Source organism: Artibeus jamaicensis, unplaced genomic scaffold, assembly GCF_021234435.1.
Source record: "Artibeus jamaicensis isolate MK-2021 breed Jamaican fruit bat unplaced genomic scaffold, CSHL_Jam_final contig_432, whole genome shotgun sequence".
In the NCBI taxonomy this organism is placed as follows: domain Eukaryota; kingdom Metazoa; phylum Chordata; class Mammalia; order Chiroptera; family Phyllostomidae; genus Artibeus; species Artibeus jamaicensis.
The window spans coordinates 12,956,439-12,971,109 of record NW_026521828.1 but is presented as its reverse complement, the minus strand read 5'-3'; the positions used below and the strand labels follow the sequence as shown (position 1 = coordinate 12,971,109).

At 51.9% G+C, this 14,671-nt stretch overlaps 1 protein-coding gene across 3 annotated transcripts in view; it reads right to left on the bottom strand.

Moving 5' to 3' along the window:
• Positions 1–12,289: 12,289 nt before the first annotated feature.
• Positions 12,290–14,671, bottom strand: part of PDGFRB (platelet derived growth factor receptor beta) — a 36,271-nt gene continuing 33,889 nt past the window's right edge. For all 3 annotated transcript variants that reach the window (XM_037161881.2, XM_053665911.1, XM_037161883.2), the window contains one exon: positions 12,290–14,290. In XM_037161881.2, the coding sequence (XP_037017776.2) occupies positions 14,107–14,290 (184 nt within the window). In that variant the 3' untranslated portion in view covers positions 12,290–14,106. The remainder of the gene's footprint in view (positions 14,291–14,671) is intronic.

Below are 14,671 nucleotides of genomic sequence, written 5' to 3'. Positions count from 1 at the left end.
ATGAAGTCAAGAACCCACACACTACAGGTGGGCCTGAGGCCGACCCGCTGCAGGCCAGTCCCTGTCCAGTAACACCTGGAGACAAATGAAAATGAAAACACAATGGCCCAAATCTATGGGACACAGCAAAGGCGGTCCTAAGAGGGAAATTCATAGCCATAAAGGCCTACTTTAGAAACAAAAAAATCTCAAATAAGCCTTTCCTTATACCTAAAGGAACTAAAATAAGAGCAACGAACAAGCCCAAAATGAATGGAAGGAAGGAAATAATAAAGATCAGAAGGGAAATAAACAAAGTAGAGTCTAAAAAAAAAATACAAATGACCAGTGAAACCAAGAGTTTGACAAACCTTTGACCAGATTCATCAGGAAAAAGAGAGGACCCAAATAAATAAAATCACACCTGTCAGAGTGGCTACCATCAATTAATCAGCAAACAGCAAGTTTTGGCGAGGATGTGGAGAAAAGGGAACCCTTGTGCACTGTTGGTGGGAATGCAGACTGGTGCAGCCACAGTGGAAAACAGTGTAGGGGTTCCTCAAGAAATTAAAAATAGAACTGCCTATGACCCAGCAATTCCACTTCTGGGAATATTCCCTAAGAAATCCAAAACACTAATTTAAAAAAGACTTCTCCTCTCAGCCATAGCCCATTTCCCAGCAACAACTGCTGGTTGGAGTTATGTATGCTCACTTCCCGATGTTTGCCCTGCCTGTACAGCCTTATCCATGTGTCCATCCATCTACCCATCCATTTATCCATACTCTACCATATGCTATTTATTGCACTGGGGCCCACATTTCTTCGCTTGCCAACAACACATCTAGAAATCCTTCTATGTAGAACACAGAGATCTACCTTGTTTTATAAAGTGCTGCACTGCAGACATGGTATGGAGACACCATAATTTATTTCACCATTTCTCTACTGAATGGATGCTTTAGTCACTTTAGATCACTTTCCCTTGCAAATGATGTTGCAGTGAACATCCTTACAATGAATCTTTGAGCAGGATCCAGTTCTAGAAGGATAGCTGGGTCAGCGCGGAACATTGTTAAATCACCCTCCAAAAAAAACCCCCAAAACGTGAGAATGTGTCCAGGGTGTGGAAAACCCAACTTCACTATATTCTTGCTGACATCGTGTATTATAGACTTTTAAAGTATTTCCCCAACTGATAGAAAAACAAATGTTATTTCATTGAGATTTTAATATGAATTCCCTGGATTAAGGGTGAAGTGAACATTTTTTCACTTGTGTATTGGCCATTTGGGTTTCTTCTACAAATATGAGTACTCTTTATCTATTTTTCTACTTGTTTCTTATCTTTTATGGATTTATTAGGACTGTTTATAGTCTCTGCATTATGTCTATTAATCCTATTGTCATATATTTTGGGAATGTTTTCTATCTGTCTATGCCTCTCTTTTGCCTTTCTTTCCTGGTGTCCTTACCTACACACATTTTACTTTACACGTAGTCCAATTTGTTGTCTTTTCACTTCTGGCATCTGAGTTACATTCTGGCTTAGGAGGGGTGAGCTGTTAACTGTTTGTAAGGCACCTTAATTTGATGTTTTTATATAGCCTAGCCACAGGGACTCGGGGGTGACGTACATACTACCTCCACTGTAGGATAAGGACGGGGAAGGTCAGAGAGGGTCACTGATCTTGCGTCACACTGCTACTGTGGGGAAGACTCAGATCCAGAATCTGGACTCTCGGCGTCTCACACCCAAGTCAGCACTTCCTGCTGCCCAGGCCATTGGGCCAACGCCATTTCCCACAGCTCCACAGCACTGCTGGCAGTCACCTGTGAGCCTCCTGCTGTCGGAGATCTGGAGCCCTTGCTTCCCTCCTGGGGGACACAGACCTGCTTCCCTGGGGCACCTGCCGGTAGCTCCGGTGCTGCCCTCTGGACCCTCAGGCAACTGTTCCCTAAGCATGGCCGGCCTCCAGCGATGTGGGGCGGCTGTGGTTTCCAGAGGCACTGTGTCTCCAGGTTGAGCACTCTGACCTCTTAGGTCCTACTTGGACGTAGTCTCCAAACACACCTGCTCACCCTCACTCTCATCAGGTCTTCAGCAACATGCAGCGTCACCCATGTGACATTAACTTTTTCAAGTCTAGCCCATTTGGAGGGAGCCCCTTGGTGTAGTGACAGGGACACAACCAGATGCCAGGGGGACACAGAGAGTGGAGGGGCCACCAGGGCCTCAAAATAGCAACTGTAGAGCTGAGCCTTGGATGCATCCTCCAGGCAGAAAGGAAATCCAGCAAAGAGGGTGAAAAATCAGGGCTCCCTGTGGCTGGCCAGAGGGGTGAAGCGGAGGTGGAGGTGGATGGGGGTGAGCTCCAAGTGCAAAGGGTCCGACGCACTGGCTGTGGTTCTTAACGGGAACTTTTGGAGCAAGGACCTCCAAGGACAGCCCAGGGACTCCAGCCTCAGAATTGCAGAGGTACCTGCTAAAATGCAGGTCCCAGAGCCTTCCTGGTCCTGCTGAGTTAGGGGCGGGAAGTGGGAACGTGCACAGGTGACAGGGATGCTGATGCTCCTTGGTGACTCAGAAGCTCGCGGACAGCCTCAAGGAAACCCGATCACCCCTCACGTGCAGGTCCAGCTGTGTCTGACCTCAGGACCGGGCACTCGGCTTGCCTGGGATTCTCACACAGGCCCTCCTGATGCAGGCTAGCAGAGACCCCTCTCAGGTGGAAGGTAATGAGGTGAAGAAGGGATGTGGTGGGCAAGGCCGGCCAGAGGCCACAGTGGCCCTGAAGGGTGGCCTAGGCCCCCTCAGCAGAGCCCACTTTGTCCCCAAGATCAGAGGAAGCTGCTTGCCTTGTTAGTTGGTCTACGCGGCTAACTCCTACAGCTCCTCAGACTCCCTGCCTCCAGGAGGCCTCCCTGCCCTTAGCAGAAGGGCGGGTGTCTTTCCTATGCATCCCGGGCCTCCCGACCTCACCCCTCTCCCAGTACTTGCCTCTAAGGTTGATCACAACCTCGCTGTGTCAGGCACTCTTCATGCCCACTGTGTGCCTAGCACTCTTTGGAGATTTCTCACTGAATCCTCAACCCTAGAGGTATGTGTGGTTACTACCCCAAGGCTCAGAGAAGTTAAGTCACTTTCCCAAGATCACACAGCTGGTGAGGATATTTCTTTCTCCTGAGCCTGTAGTGTGCCAGACCATTCTGATCCACTGATGTTAGATGTCTGAAGGATGAATGAGTCAAAGAATGAATGCAGTGTTGCAAAGCTCTGTGAGTAGGAGGGGACTCTGCCCTCCTGGGAATATGGCATTGGGAAGCCTGACATTATCTTAGTGTCATTTATGTGCCAGGCGCCAGGTCAGGCTCTCTTGTGTATTTACCTCATTTAACTCTCTCAGTCATGAAGCTGGTTCTATTAATTATCCCCATTTTGCAGATGAGGAAACCAAAGTCAGAGAGGTTAGGTCACTTGCCCAAAGTTCCAGAGCCAGCAGACAACATGGCTGGCTGTCCAGCTTGTGCTAATGACCGCCATGGTGCACAGGGTGACCCTAGGTTTTCCCCAGCAGCGAGCATGCTGAGCACCAGTGGACGTGGGGTGGAAGTGCAGTGAACCCTGACTGCGGAAGCCATAGCGATGCTGCCAGGATGGTGATGAGCAGGGATCCCAGGCTGACATCACTCCTTCCTATGGCAGAGGAATTTGAGACGGGTTTGCGTGTCAGCCCAAGGATTAGGAAATCCTGAGGCAACTGTGCGGGCCACGTCACTCTTCTGCACAGACTGGGGGCCTGACCCCCATGTCCTTGCCTGGCCCCCACCTCCTGGTAACTCCAGGCCCCATGGCCAGCACAGCTTAGCCCTACTCTCTTGATCCTTCAACCCCAGCCCTAGCCTGTGCCCTGGAAACAGCCCATGCCTGGCGGATGATGGGAACTTGGTCAGTGCTGGGTGCATGAATCAGTGAGTAAACGGATGAACAAATGGAGAGAGAGCAGAAGGAATTTTTTGCTCTCAGAAAACATTGGGTGATGGCTTCGTGGGCTGGGCCCTGTTTGGGGCCCATGAAGGGGCAGGCTCAGGGCTCTTCCCTGCTGGCAGGGTGCTCACTGCCCGGCTGGAAGGTAAGAAGAGTACCCAGGTTGGGGGACCACATTGCAAGTTATCACACTGACTTGGATTGATATTGACATGACTGGCCATCCAAGCGGGTACTGCTGAGGCCCAAAGGGGTGGCACTAATAATTGCACTAACCCAGGGGCATGAAGAGGGGCGTTCTGAGTCGCCCTGCCCATTGGGCCCTCTCTTTACGCCAGTCTCCAGGCTCAGCCCTTTGCACGGACTATCTCTTTTGGGCCTCACAACCATCTTTGGGGAGAGCTTACCCCACATTACAGATCGGGAAACATAGGCTCCACGACAATAAGTGTCCTGCCCTGGGTCACACAACTGATAAGTGACAGAGCTGGATTTGAACCCAGGAATTTGGCCCCAGAGCCCATGTATGTTGAACCAGATGCTTTTGGCAAAGGGTGGGGCTCTCAAATGTCAAGGTAGAGCAGGGCGGCCTGGGCTTTGGAGCCAGAGAGGCCAAGAATTGCATTCCCCACTCCCAGCTGTGTGACCACAGCCAGGCCCCTGGCCTCTCTCAGTTTCTTCATCTGTAAAGTGGGAGAGAGGTTACTGACTCGGATCCAGTGAGACAATGATGCAGGCAAAGTGCATTCAACAGATACTTGAGCATTTACTCTGTGCTTGGCTGTAGAAAAACAGTGGTGAACATGGCAGGCATGGTCTGTCCCCTCTGGAGCTCGCAGCCTGGCAGCAGAGCTAGAAGAGGAACCAGGACGTAGGGGGAGCTGCAGGACATCCTGGGAGCACTAAAAAGGGGAGTCCAGGAAGGGTCTGCTTAAGCTGAGACTGGAGAATGAGGAGTTGAGGGGAGGTACAGGGAGGAGTGGGGAGTACTCTGGGAAGGAGTACACATGGCAAAGCCCGGAGGTGAGAGAGTGCATCTGACAGCTAGGGTCTGAGTGTGTCGAACAGACATGAGGGCCGGTCAGAGGCACGAACACTGGACTAGGAAGAGAAGTCAGTTCCAGCTGCATGATCAGGAAGGCTTCTTGGGGGAGCCCTCCCCCCAAGAGGCTGGGGGGAAGCTTTGCGCTGGGGCCGGAAGTTAGAGCAAGAGTTTGCCCTTCAGCCACAGGGAGCTGGGCCTCAACAGAAAAGCACAGAGGCAGGGCTTCTGCACAGCAAACAGTGGTCGACAAACTAAACAGGCAACTTACAGAATGGGAGAAAATATTTGCAAACCAGAAGTCCGATAGTGGCTTAATATCCAAAATATGAAGTCTACATAGAAAAAGTCCAGCCATTGTTAATAAAACAAGAATGGTTTGCATGACATTGATGTAACCTGGCGGCCTAGGAGAGTGGACTGGAATGCGCACATATGTGAACAATGACTTCATTGCACTAGTCAGTGGAGGTGATAGATGCCATTGAATGAACATGCACACTGTGTGGCCTTTGCATTCAAACTGACTGAGTTGAATAAAGAATCTGCATCAAGTTTTGCATTAAGCTTGAACATTCCTCTGTTCAAGATTAGAAACTATTCGGGTGATTCAGAAGGCCACAGCTATGGGCAATTGGTGATCGGCAGCTTCATCACAACAATGCACCTGCTCATGCATCATGTCTCGTGCAGAGTTTTTGGTGAAACATCATATCACCCAGGTGATAGCCCCTCTGTAGCCCAGATTTGGTGCCCTGCGATCTCTGGCTTTTCCCAAAACTAAAATCACCTTTGAAAGGGAAGAGATTTCAGACCATTAATGAGATTCAGGAAAATATGACAGGACAGCTGATGGCGATTGGGAGACTTTGAAGGGGACTGCGGCATCATTGTCTCATGTACAATGTTTCTTATATCATCTATCTTCTATAATAAGTGTCTCTATTTTTCATATTACATGGCTGGATGCCTTCTGGATAGACATCGTATATAAGGAACTCATACAGCTTGATAGCAAAAAAAAAAAAATCTAGTTAAAAAATGGGCAGAAGAACAGGATAGATATTTTTTAAAGAAGATGATCCAGACGGCCAGATGCGCAGCATCATCAGGGAGCACAGAGCAAAAGCACAGCGAGCTACTGCCTCCCACCTGACGGGACGGCTGTTGTCAGAGGACGTGGAGGACGGGACTCTCACGTGCTGCTGGCAAGCCTGGGCCCACAGAGGGGCAGGCAGGCAGCATGAGAGGTGTGGGTCAGGTCAGGGAGGGCCCTGAAGACCACAGTAGGAAGTTCAGATTTTGCTGGGCCATGGGAGCCATTTGAGCAAGAGAGCGCCAAGATCATAGATTACTCCAGGAAGGTCAGTAACAAGGGAAGCTTTCGGGTGTGGAAGCTTCCATCTTGTTTCAGAAAGGGAACAAGCACTCTGAGAACTGTGGTTTTACAGAAGCTCTGTTACTTCCCTGTATTTGTAACTTCTTTAGTTCCTTGCAGTGATTACCCATGAAACCCAAAACTGAGACTACGCAACTGCCCCCAAGCCCATTAGGGGTAGGAAAGGAACCCCAAGGGGAGCCACTTGACAGGGCAGGCCAAAGGGGCCCCAGAGAGGAGGACAGGGACTGAGCCACTGGGAGGGGCTCACAGGGAGATTGGCATCTGGCTTCTGTGATCCCTGAGTCCCTGCTGGATCCTGAGAAGAGAAATGCCCTGCCCTGGGCCAGGCCCCCTCAGCAGGCTACTGATGCTGCTGGCAGATTGTACTCTAAGCTGTGGGAATTTGTCACAAGCTCAGACAGACCCCAGAACCCTACTCCAAGGAGGAGTCCACCCAGGGAATTCCGGGGCCACACCCTGAGTGGGCAGCCAGCACCCTGACCTCAGGGCCCAGCCTGCTCACCCTGAGTCTAGGAACTGGACATCGTGAGTCCCTAAGAGAGGCAGTAACAAGGGACCAGATCGACAGTCAAGAGCCTCCTCCTGTGTGTGACCTTGGGCCAGCACTTAATGACTCTGAGCCTCGGCTTCCTCACCCAGAACCGGTCTTTTCTTGTTTGTCTCATACGTTTCTGAGCCTCACTCAGGGCCACCGACAGGAACACACTCCCTAGACTGTGAGGGTCCAGAGCAGGGCCAGCACAGTCAAGGGGCACTGGGTTTCCCAACGGGCGGGACGCCCTCTCTGGACGTGGGCTGAGAGTCGGATGTTGGGAAAGCTCCCCCTCCAACGTTTCCAAGGCCCTTCTGGTCACACCAGGCAGGAAGTCGCCACATGGTGCCCTTCCGGCTCTTAACTCCTTTTCTACTGCTTGTCTGTGACTTTTTTCAACAAACAGAATAGGCACAGAACTCTTTTCAGGAGACCAGATCCCATGCCAGAATTAAAATATGTCATTTTCATTGTTTTTATGTTTGACTTTCTCATCCTCCCAGAAGCTCTATGATTTTCTGTGTTTTAAAGAGAACTTCAAGACCTCCGGCCAAGATGGAGGCATAGGTACACACACTGTGCCTCCTCACACAACCAAAATAAGGACAACAACAATGCAGAAATGAAATAATATCCATAACTGACAGAAAAATAGACACATTCATCCAGACCAGTAGGAGGGGCAGAGTCGGGCAGCTGGGCAGAGAGGGGTTGCAGCAAAAAAAGCATTGGCACCGGGTATGCAGGTCGGCGGAGGGTGGACCCTGGACACCCAGGCCACTGCTGGCAGAGCCCAGGGGCGGGGTGGCAACTGGCAGACCCAGCGAGGCGGCAATTGTGAAGTGGGGCACCATGCGCAAGGCAGCTGGCTGACCAGGCAGTCCCACGTTTATGTGCATATAAACCAGGTGAAGCTGGGGAGCGAGACAGACCACGCAACTCAGGGTCCCATCGTGAGGAAATAAAGCCTCAAAACACTGACTGAAAACACCTTTTGGGGTTGAGGTGCCAGGAGAAACGTCCAGCCTCACAGGAGAGCTTGTTGCAGAGACCCACAGGGTCCTAGAACATACACAAGCCCACCCACATGGGAATCAGCACCAGAAAAGCACAGTTTGCTTGTGAGAAGCTCAAAAGGAACTGAAATCTGACAGAGAGCAGAACAAGCACCATTGCTCCCTCTCAGACCCCACCCCCACATACAGTGTCACAACCCAGCAACTGGGTTGCCCTGCCCTGGTGAACACCTAAGGCTCTGCCCCTTGTACATAACAGGTGAGATCTGACCAAAAAAAAAAAAAAAAATGGCCCAAATGGAAGAACAGATCAAAGCTACAGAGCAAATATAACTGAGCAACAAAGAGATAGCCAACTTATCAGATGCACAGTTCAAAGCACTGGTGATTAGAATGCTCACAGACTTGGTTGATTTCAGTCACAAATTAGAGGAACAAATGAAGGCTACACTAAGTGAAATGAAGGGAAATGCACAGGGAACCAATAGTGATGGAAAGGAAACTGGGACTCAAATCAATGGAGTGGACCAGAAGGAAGAAAGAAACAATCAAACAGAAAAGAATGAAGAAACAAGAATTCAAAAAAAATGAGGAGAGGCTTAGAAACCTCCAGGACACCTTTAAACATTCCAATATCCAAATTATAGGGGTACCAGAAGGGGAAAAGGAAGAGCAACAAGTGGAAAAGTTATTCGAACAAATAATAAAGGAGAATTTCCCCAATCTGGCAAAGGAAATAGACTTCCAGGAAGTTCAGGAAGCTCAGAGAGTCCCAAAGAAGGTGGACCCAAGGAGGAACACACCAAGGTACATCATAATTACATTACCTGAGATTGAAATGAAGGAGAGAATTCTAGAAGCAGCAAGAGATAAGGGGACAGTCACCTACAAAGGAGTTTCCATCAGACTGTCAGCTGATTTCTCAAAAGAGACCTTACAGGCAAGAAGGGGCTGGAAAGGATTCCAAGTCATGAAATCCAAAGACCTACATCCAAGATTGCTCTATCCAGCAAAGCTTTCATTTAGAAGGGCAGATAAAGTGTTTTTCAGATAAGGCCAAGTTAAAGGAGTTAATCATCACCAAGCCTTTATTATATGAAATGTTAAAGGGACTTATCTAAGAAAAAGAAGATAAAAAATCTGTACAGTAAAATGATAGTAAACTCACGATTATTAACACATACACCTAAAACAAAAACAAAAACAAACTAAGCAAACAACTGGAACAGGAACAGAACCACAGAAATGGAGATCGCATGGGTGGTTAGCAACAGGGGAGTGGGAGGAGGAGAGGCGGGAAAAGGTACAAAGAATAAGTAGCAGAGATGGTGGGGAGAAAATAGACAGGGGGAGGGCAAGAGTAGTATGGGAAATGTAGAAGCTAAAGAACTTATGACACATGGACATGAACTAAAGTGGGGGAATGTTGCGGATGGGGGTGTGCAGGGTGGAGGGGAGTGAGGGGGAGGAATGGGACAACTGTAACAGCATAATCAATAAAATATATTATAAGAAAAAGAGAGAGAACTTCCAGGCTCCAGTAACATTTCCAATGTTTTTTTTTCTTTACTCAGCAATTCTGTGTCCAGGTATTTAATCCCACGGGGAGAAAATGCTTACACAAATGTGCGAATATAAACGTACTTCACAAACAGTGGCCACTCCAGTGTAATTTGTAACTCCGAAACACTAAGTGTCCATTGGTAGGGCCTGGTTAAATAGCTGGCGGCAGGGGCGTGCTTTTGTGTTACGTGATGCTCTCAGAATGAATGAACACCTGTAGCCCTGGTGAGCTGTGAGTGTGTCCATGGCGACAGCTCAGTTAGAAACAAAAAGATGCAAAGTGGCAGCGGTAACTTTGTTTAGAAGTATAATTATGTCTCTGTGTGCATACTACAGATACAAAATACAAATATTAGTATGACTGGAAGGGGTGGGGGAACCTAGAAGAATACAACAAAATGACTAACAGTGAGAGGCAGAATTTCCATACAAAAGAAGATAAGCATTTGAAATGTTACTGGAGTCTAAGATACAAAATATGCAAAGACTTTCTCTTTCTATATTATATGTTTTGGTTCATGGATATTTTTAATGCAGGCAAATGTTACATAAATGTTTTATAAAACTAATTTTTAACTATAATGATGCTGAGTAAGAAACTGAAATAAAAGAGGACTTTTAGAGACAGAGCCTTGTTTCAAGGAAGGCACGCAACCAGCACATGGCAAGGCTCCCTGTCAGCCGGGGCCCGGGGCCCCAGGAGCAGTGGTTTCTTTTGGCCTCTTTCTTTTTCCAGGAACGAGGGCCCTGCAGCGAGCGGGGTGGTGGAAGAACAGTGTAGTCCCTGTGGGTCATCTGTCTGGGAGGAAAATGCCAGCTCACCCGTTCCCTTGGGCACGCTTGAGGTTGAGAGGCAGGAGCTGGCCCAGGGCAGCCCGTGGTCCCTGTGTCCCCTACCCCATCGCCCCTCTGCCCAGGGCGCCATGAGGCCCAGGCCGTCCACCAGACGCACTTAGCTCCTTCCCACAGTCCGCACTTTCCTTCTCTGTCTCTTGGGACACAGCATCAGACAGGTCTGGAGTCAGGGGACAGGGGTTGCGACCCAGGCTTCCCCGGTCCTCAGCCTATATCCTTGGCTGGGTGCTTTATCTCCCTGGGCAATGACATGGGAGTTGGCCAGGCCTGGGTTCCTATCCCATCCCTGTCATACCAACCAGGTGACCATGGGAGGTCACTTTGCAACCTCCCTAAACTGGTCTCTCCACTGTAATATGAGAACAACAGTGGTGCTTGGCTCAAGGGTTGATGTGAAGGTCAAGTGAGATACTGTGAGAAGCAACAGCACAGCCTCAGCACATAGTACCTGCTCAGTAAGTGGTCACCACGCTTTACCATCCTTCGGCTCTTTATAGCACCATGAGCTCCCTTCACTGCTGGAGAAACTGAGGCCTGCTGCGGTGTGGTCCGCCCCAGGCCCAGTGTGCAGGCCTGAGGTGGAGGCAGCCATGTTCTCCTGACTTCTGGATGGAGGCTTTTCCCGCAGGCAAGGGTAATCCCCACCTGGAATGTGGCTGTTTGTCCTCTTTACAGGGCAGACCCAGGTACTGGCTTATTCACCCTCTGCCACAGCCAGGAGGAAAGGGGGGCTGGGCTCTGGATGTCCTCTGAAGCCAGACCCCAGGAGGGCGGGCTTGGCGAGGCTCGGCCCTGCCTCTGGGGGGTTCCCGGGCTGCTCCTGAGTCGGCTGCTCCTGAGTCGGCAGCGGGGCCTCTGAGTCAGAGCCACCTCATGTCTCTGTTCCTCTCTGCAGAGGCAGGCTAGGCAATGGCTCCAAACCAAGGTGCCCCTCCCCCAGAAACAAACTGAGATGCCCCTTCCTCAGCTCAGAGAGAGCAACGGGTGGCCAAGGTCACACAGTGAAATGTGACAAACCTCATTCTACCTCAGACGACCTCATCATTCCACCTCAGATGACCTTCCCAAAGGGCCCAGGTGGGAGGGTTAGGAAGTTCCAGTCTGAGTCCAGGACCCCTGTCCTTGGCCCACTACCCCTGGTAGCTCTAGAGCCCCTGGCCTCATGCTGCCTCCGGGGCAGGTGGTCTGGGTTGGGCGGTGTGAGCCGGCCAGCCCCCACGGGGATGCCTGCCTGACTCCAGCCCCACGCCACTGACCTCCTCCAGCCCGGAGGGGTAGGCGGCTACCAGGTCTACACCCTCTGCCCCACCTGGCAAGACTGTGCTCCGAGCCACAGCCAGAACCTTTCCCTCCCCGGCCTCACCCCGGGCACCGTCCTCCAGCACCTTCCTTTGTTCCTCTTCCTCCCTCTCCTCACTTCCTCCTGTTTTCTGCCCCTTTGGGTGTGGTGTCCGCCCTCCTCCTACTGGGACCCGTTTGCTACTCACCAGGGCCTGACTCTGGGCTTTAGTGGACTCGCGTTGTGAGCTACAGCAGACTCGGTCTGGCCCCCAGACCAAGGGGATGGGGGTGGGAGGCAGTGGAAAGCAGCTTAATAGCCAAAGCCAAAGCACATGGTGGAGGAGGTGGGCAGGGTGGCAGGAGGGGCTTGGGCTCCTGAGCCTGTGAACAGTCCTGTCCACCCCGGGGCCGGGCACCAGCACAGCCAGAAGAGCCTCCCTGTTTCCCAACTTGGAAAACTGAAGCCCAGCATCCAGGGGGCAAAAAATCCCTATCGTACGGATGGAAACCAGACCAGTGCTAAGAGGACCTGTGTGGGGACCCTGTGGCCGGGGCGAGCCCTGTCGGCCCTACTCCACTCCTGCCACCAACAAGGCACAGGGCCCCAAACCTGCCAGAGACCACAAACGTCTGTGAGAAGCACCGGGTTTAATATTAAAATCTTTCCCTTAAAAAAGGTACACAGATAGGAAATTTTGATGGCATATAAAATAGCACTTCTGTTGTATAAATGTGAGTTAATGTGAGTCCTAAAAATACTTGTAAACCTAGGTGATTACATCTTTGGTACCGTAGTGAGAACCCAGTTCCCTCCCCAACCAGTCTTGGGAGGTCCTGGGGCAGAGAAGTGCCACCCAGCATGGGGGTGGGTGCCCGGAGGGGCTGATCCCCCACCCCCTCTCCAGCCCTGCCCTGCCAGCAGTCTGGGCCACAGCCGTCCTTCAGCACCTCAGTGCCCGCTGGGCTGGGGGCTGGTGGACAGAGAGAGCTGAGTGGCCCTGGGCAGAGACGAAGCCGTACCCCATGGGGCAGCGGGCAGGGGAGAAGGTGATGCTCAGAGTACCCACCGCTTCCACCCCTTTCTCAGGTTCCCCATCCAAGACTTCTTGTCATTTCTAGGGCCCTGCAGGGGCTTTCACTTGTCCACTGTCTTTAGCACAGACCTGGATGGCGGGTGGTGGTGTGGGAGGCGCACCAGGCGGTCTGATTTGCCCCTCTGCCCCCTTGGCCCAGGACGGCTCCCGAGATCACTGTGGATACTGGAAGTGCTTCCGTGGTCTTCCTGTGTCCCTGAGGCAGCTGCTTGGGGCTTTCTAGAACACTGGCTGTCACTTTGTGTCAAGGCCTGGGCAGCTGGCCTTTTGGGACTTGCCGGGAGCCTGGGGAAGGAGAGTGGTTCCCAAATGCCCGGAGTGTGCTGTGTGGTCCGGAATCTCCCCAGCCCCAGCTCACCCCCAGAACAAAGTGAGCTTTACTTTGGGGTGTTTGGCTTTACACTCTGGGCAGTATGCACCCCCAGGAATATTCTAGAATGCTAGTGCTGGCAGGACACTGGAATTCAATGAGCTCAACTCACTCATTTTTGAACAGAGAAAATGGGCCCAGAGAGGGCAAGGTCTTCCTGCAAGGCCTCCGTGGGTCCAGTGCATACATGACCCACAAACTGGCCCACGCGTGTGGGTGCTTCACACGCACATCCGCACACTCCTCACAAATGTGGAGCCTCTGGCCCTGGAGACTTGTGGGTGGAATAAGACTCGCAGTGATGAGGGAAAAGACCCCAGGACTCACAGAGCCAGAAAGACAGAGACACGGGCACCGTTTACAGAGAGGGGCGCCCCCACCTGCCCGGGGTGGGGGCTGCAGGCGGGAGAGCCCTGGACTGGGCTCAGCCCCTAGCATCGGTGACACGCAGACGGCCCAGGCCAGCCCGGGCCTGGGAGAGTGAAGGCTGACATCGAGGAGAGGCGGCAACACTGCCCAAGGCCACGTCCCAGCTCAGCCAGCAGCCAGGGATACCAGAGTCCCTCCCCAGCTTTTGGGTGGAGAAAGTCCAAGGAGAGAGCTGCAGCTCCTTGAGGGGTAGCTGGCTGAACAGGAAAAAGTTCATTTACTACCTTGTCTACCTAGAGAATCTCCCCAGGGATTCCAAGCTCCCCACCTATCAGCTGTGGGGAGAATCCCAAACTGTGGGCCACCAAGCCCAAATTTCCCATCTTACAGATGGGGCAACTGAGTCCTTTGGGAGAACCCTGGCTCCGAGTAACATGGCCTCCCCAGAGGCAGAAGGCTGGCCACGGCCCCTGCAGGTCTCTTGCCTCCTAAGCCAGCCCCAGGGGTTGGGGTGAGGCATGTCAGGGCCAAAGCCTTCCAGAGGACGGGCCAGGAGACTCGGGGTGCTGGGAGGTAGAGGGGACACTTTGGGCAGGCAGGGTGCGGGCTGGCCCCCTACAGGAAGCTGTCCTCCACCTCAGCCCGAGGCCCGGGGCAGCTTGGGTCTGGCAGCCACTGTGGCTCTGCCTCTGGCTCCACCGGGGACTCAGGCGGGGGCCCCGGCTCTGGCTCCTCTTGGGGATCCAGGGGGCTGTCGCAGGAGATGGTTGAGGAGGTGTTGACCTCATTCAGGGTGGAGCTGGAGGGAAAAGGCAAGTGAGTGAGAGGGTGGGAGAGAACCACAGTAAAACAGCAACACTGTTCATCAGGAGCCCTGTGCGTGTCTGACCTTGCACACTCTGCCTCACTCAGGCCTTGTAAAGACGAGGCAAGGCAGGCATTGTGGGGAAGGTGCAGCCCAGAGAGGTTATATCATTGTCCTGAACTGCACAGCCAGTGAGTGTAGGAGCTGAGACTTCACAGCAGATCCAAGAGGCCCAAAGTGTATCCCTCACTCAGCGTCTGCGTGTCCCGCACTCCTGAGGGTTTACACCACCTTATTTCACCCTCCCAACTCCCTCCGAACTGAAGTGCTCCTGTATTTTCATTAACAGATGAGGAAACTGAACTCCAGAAGGGA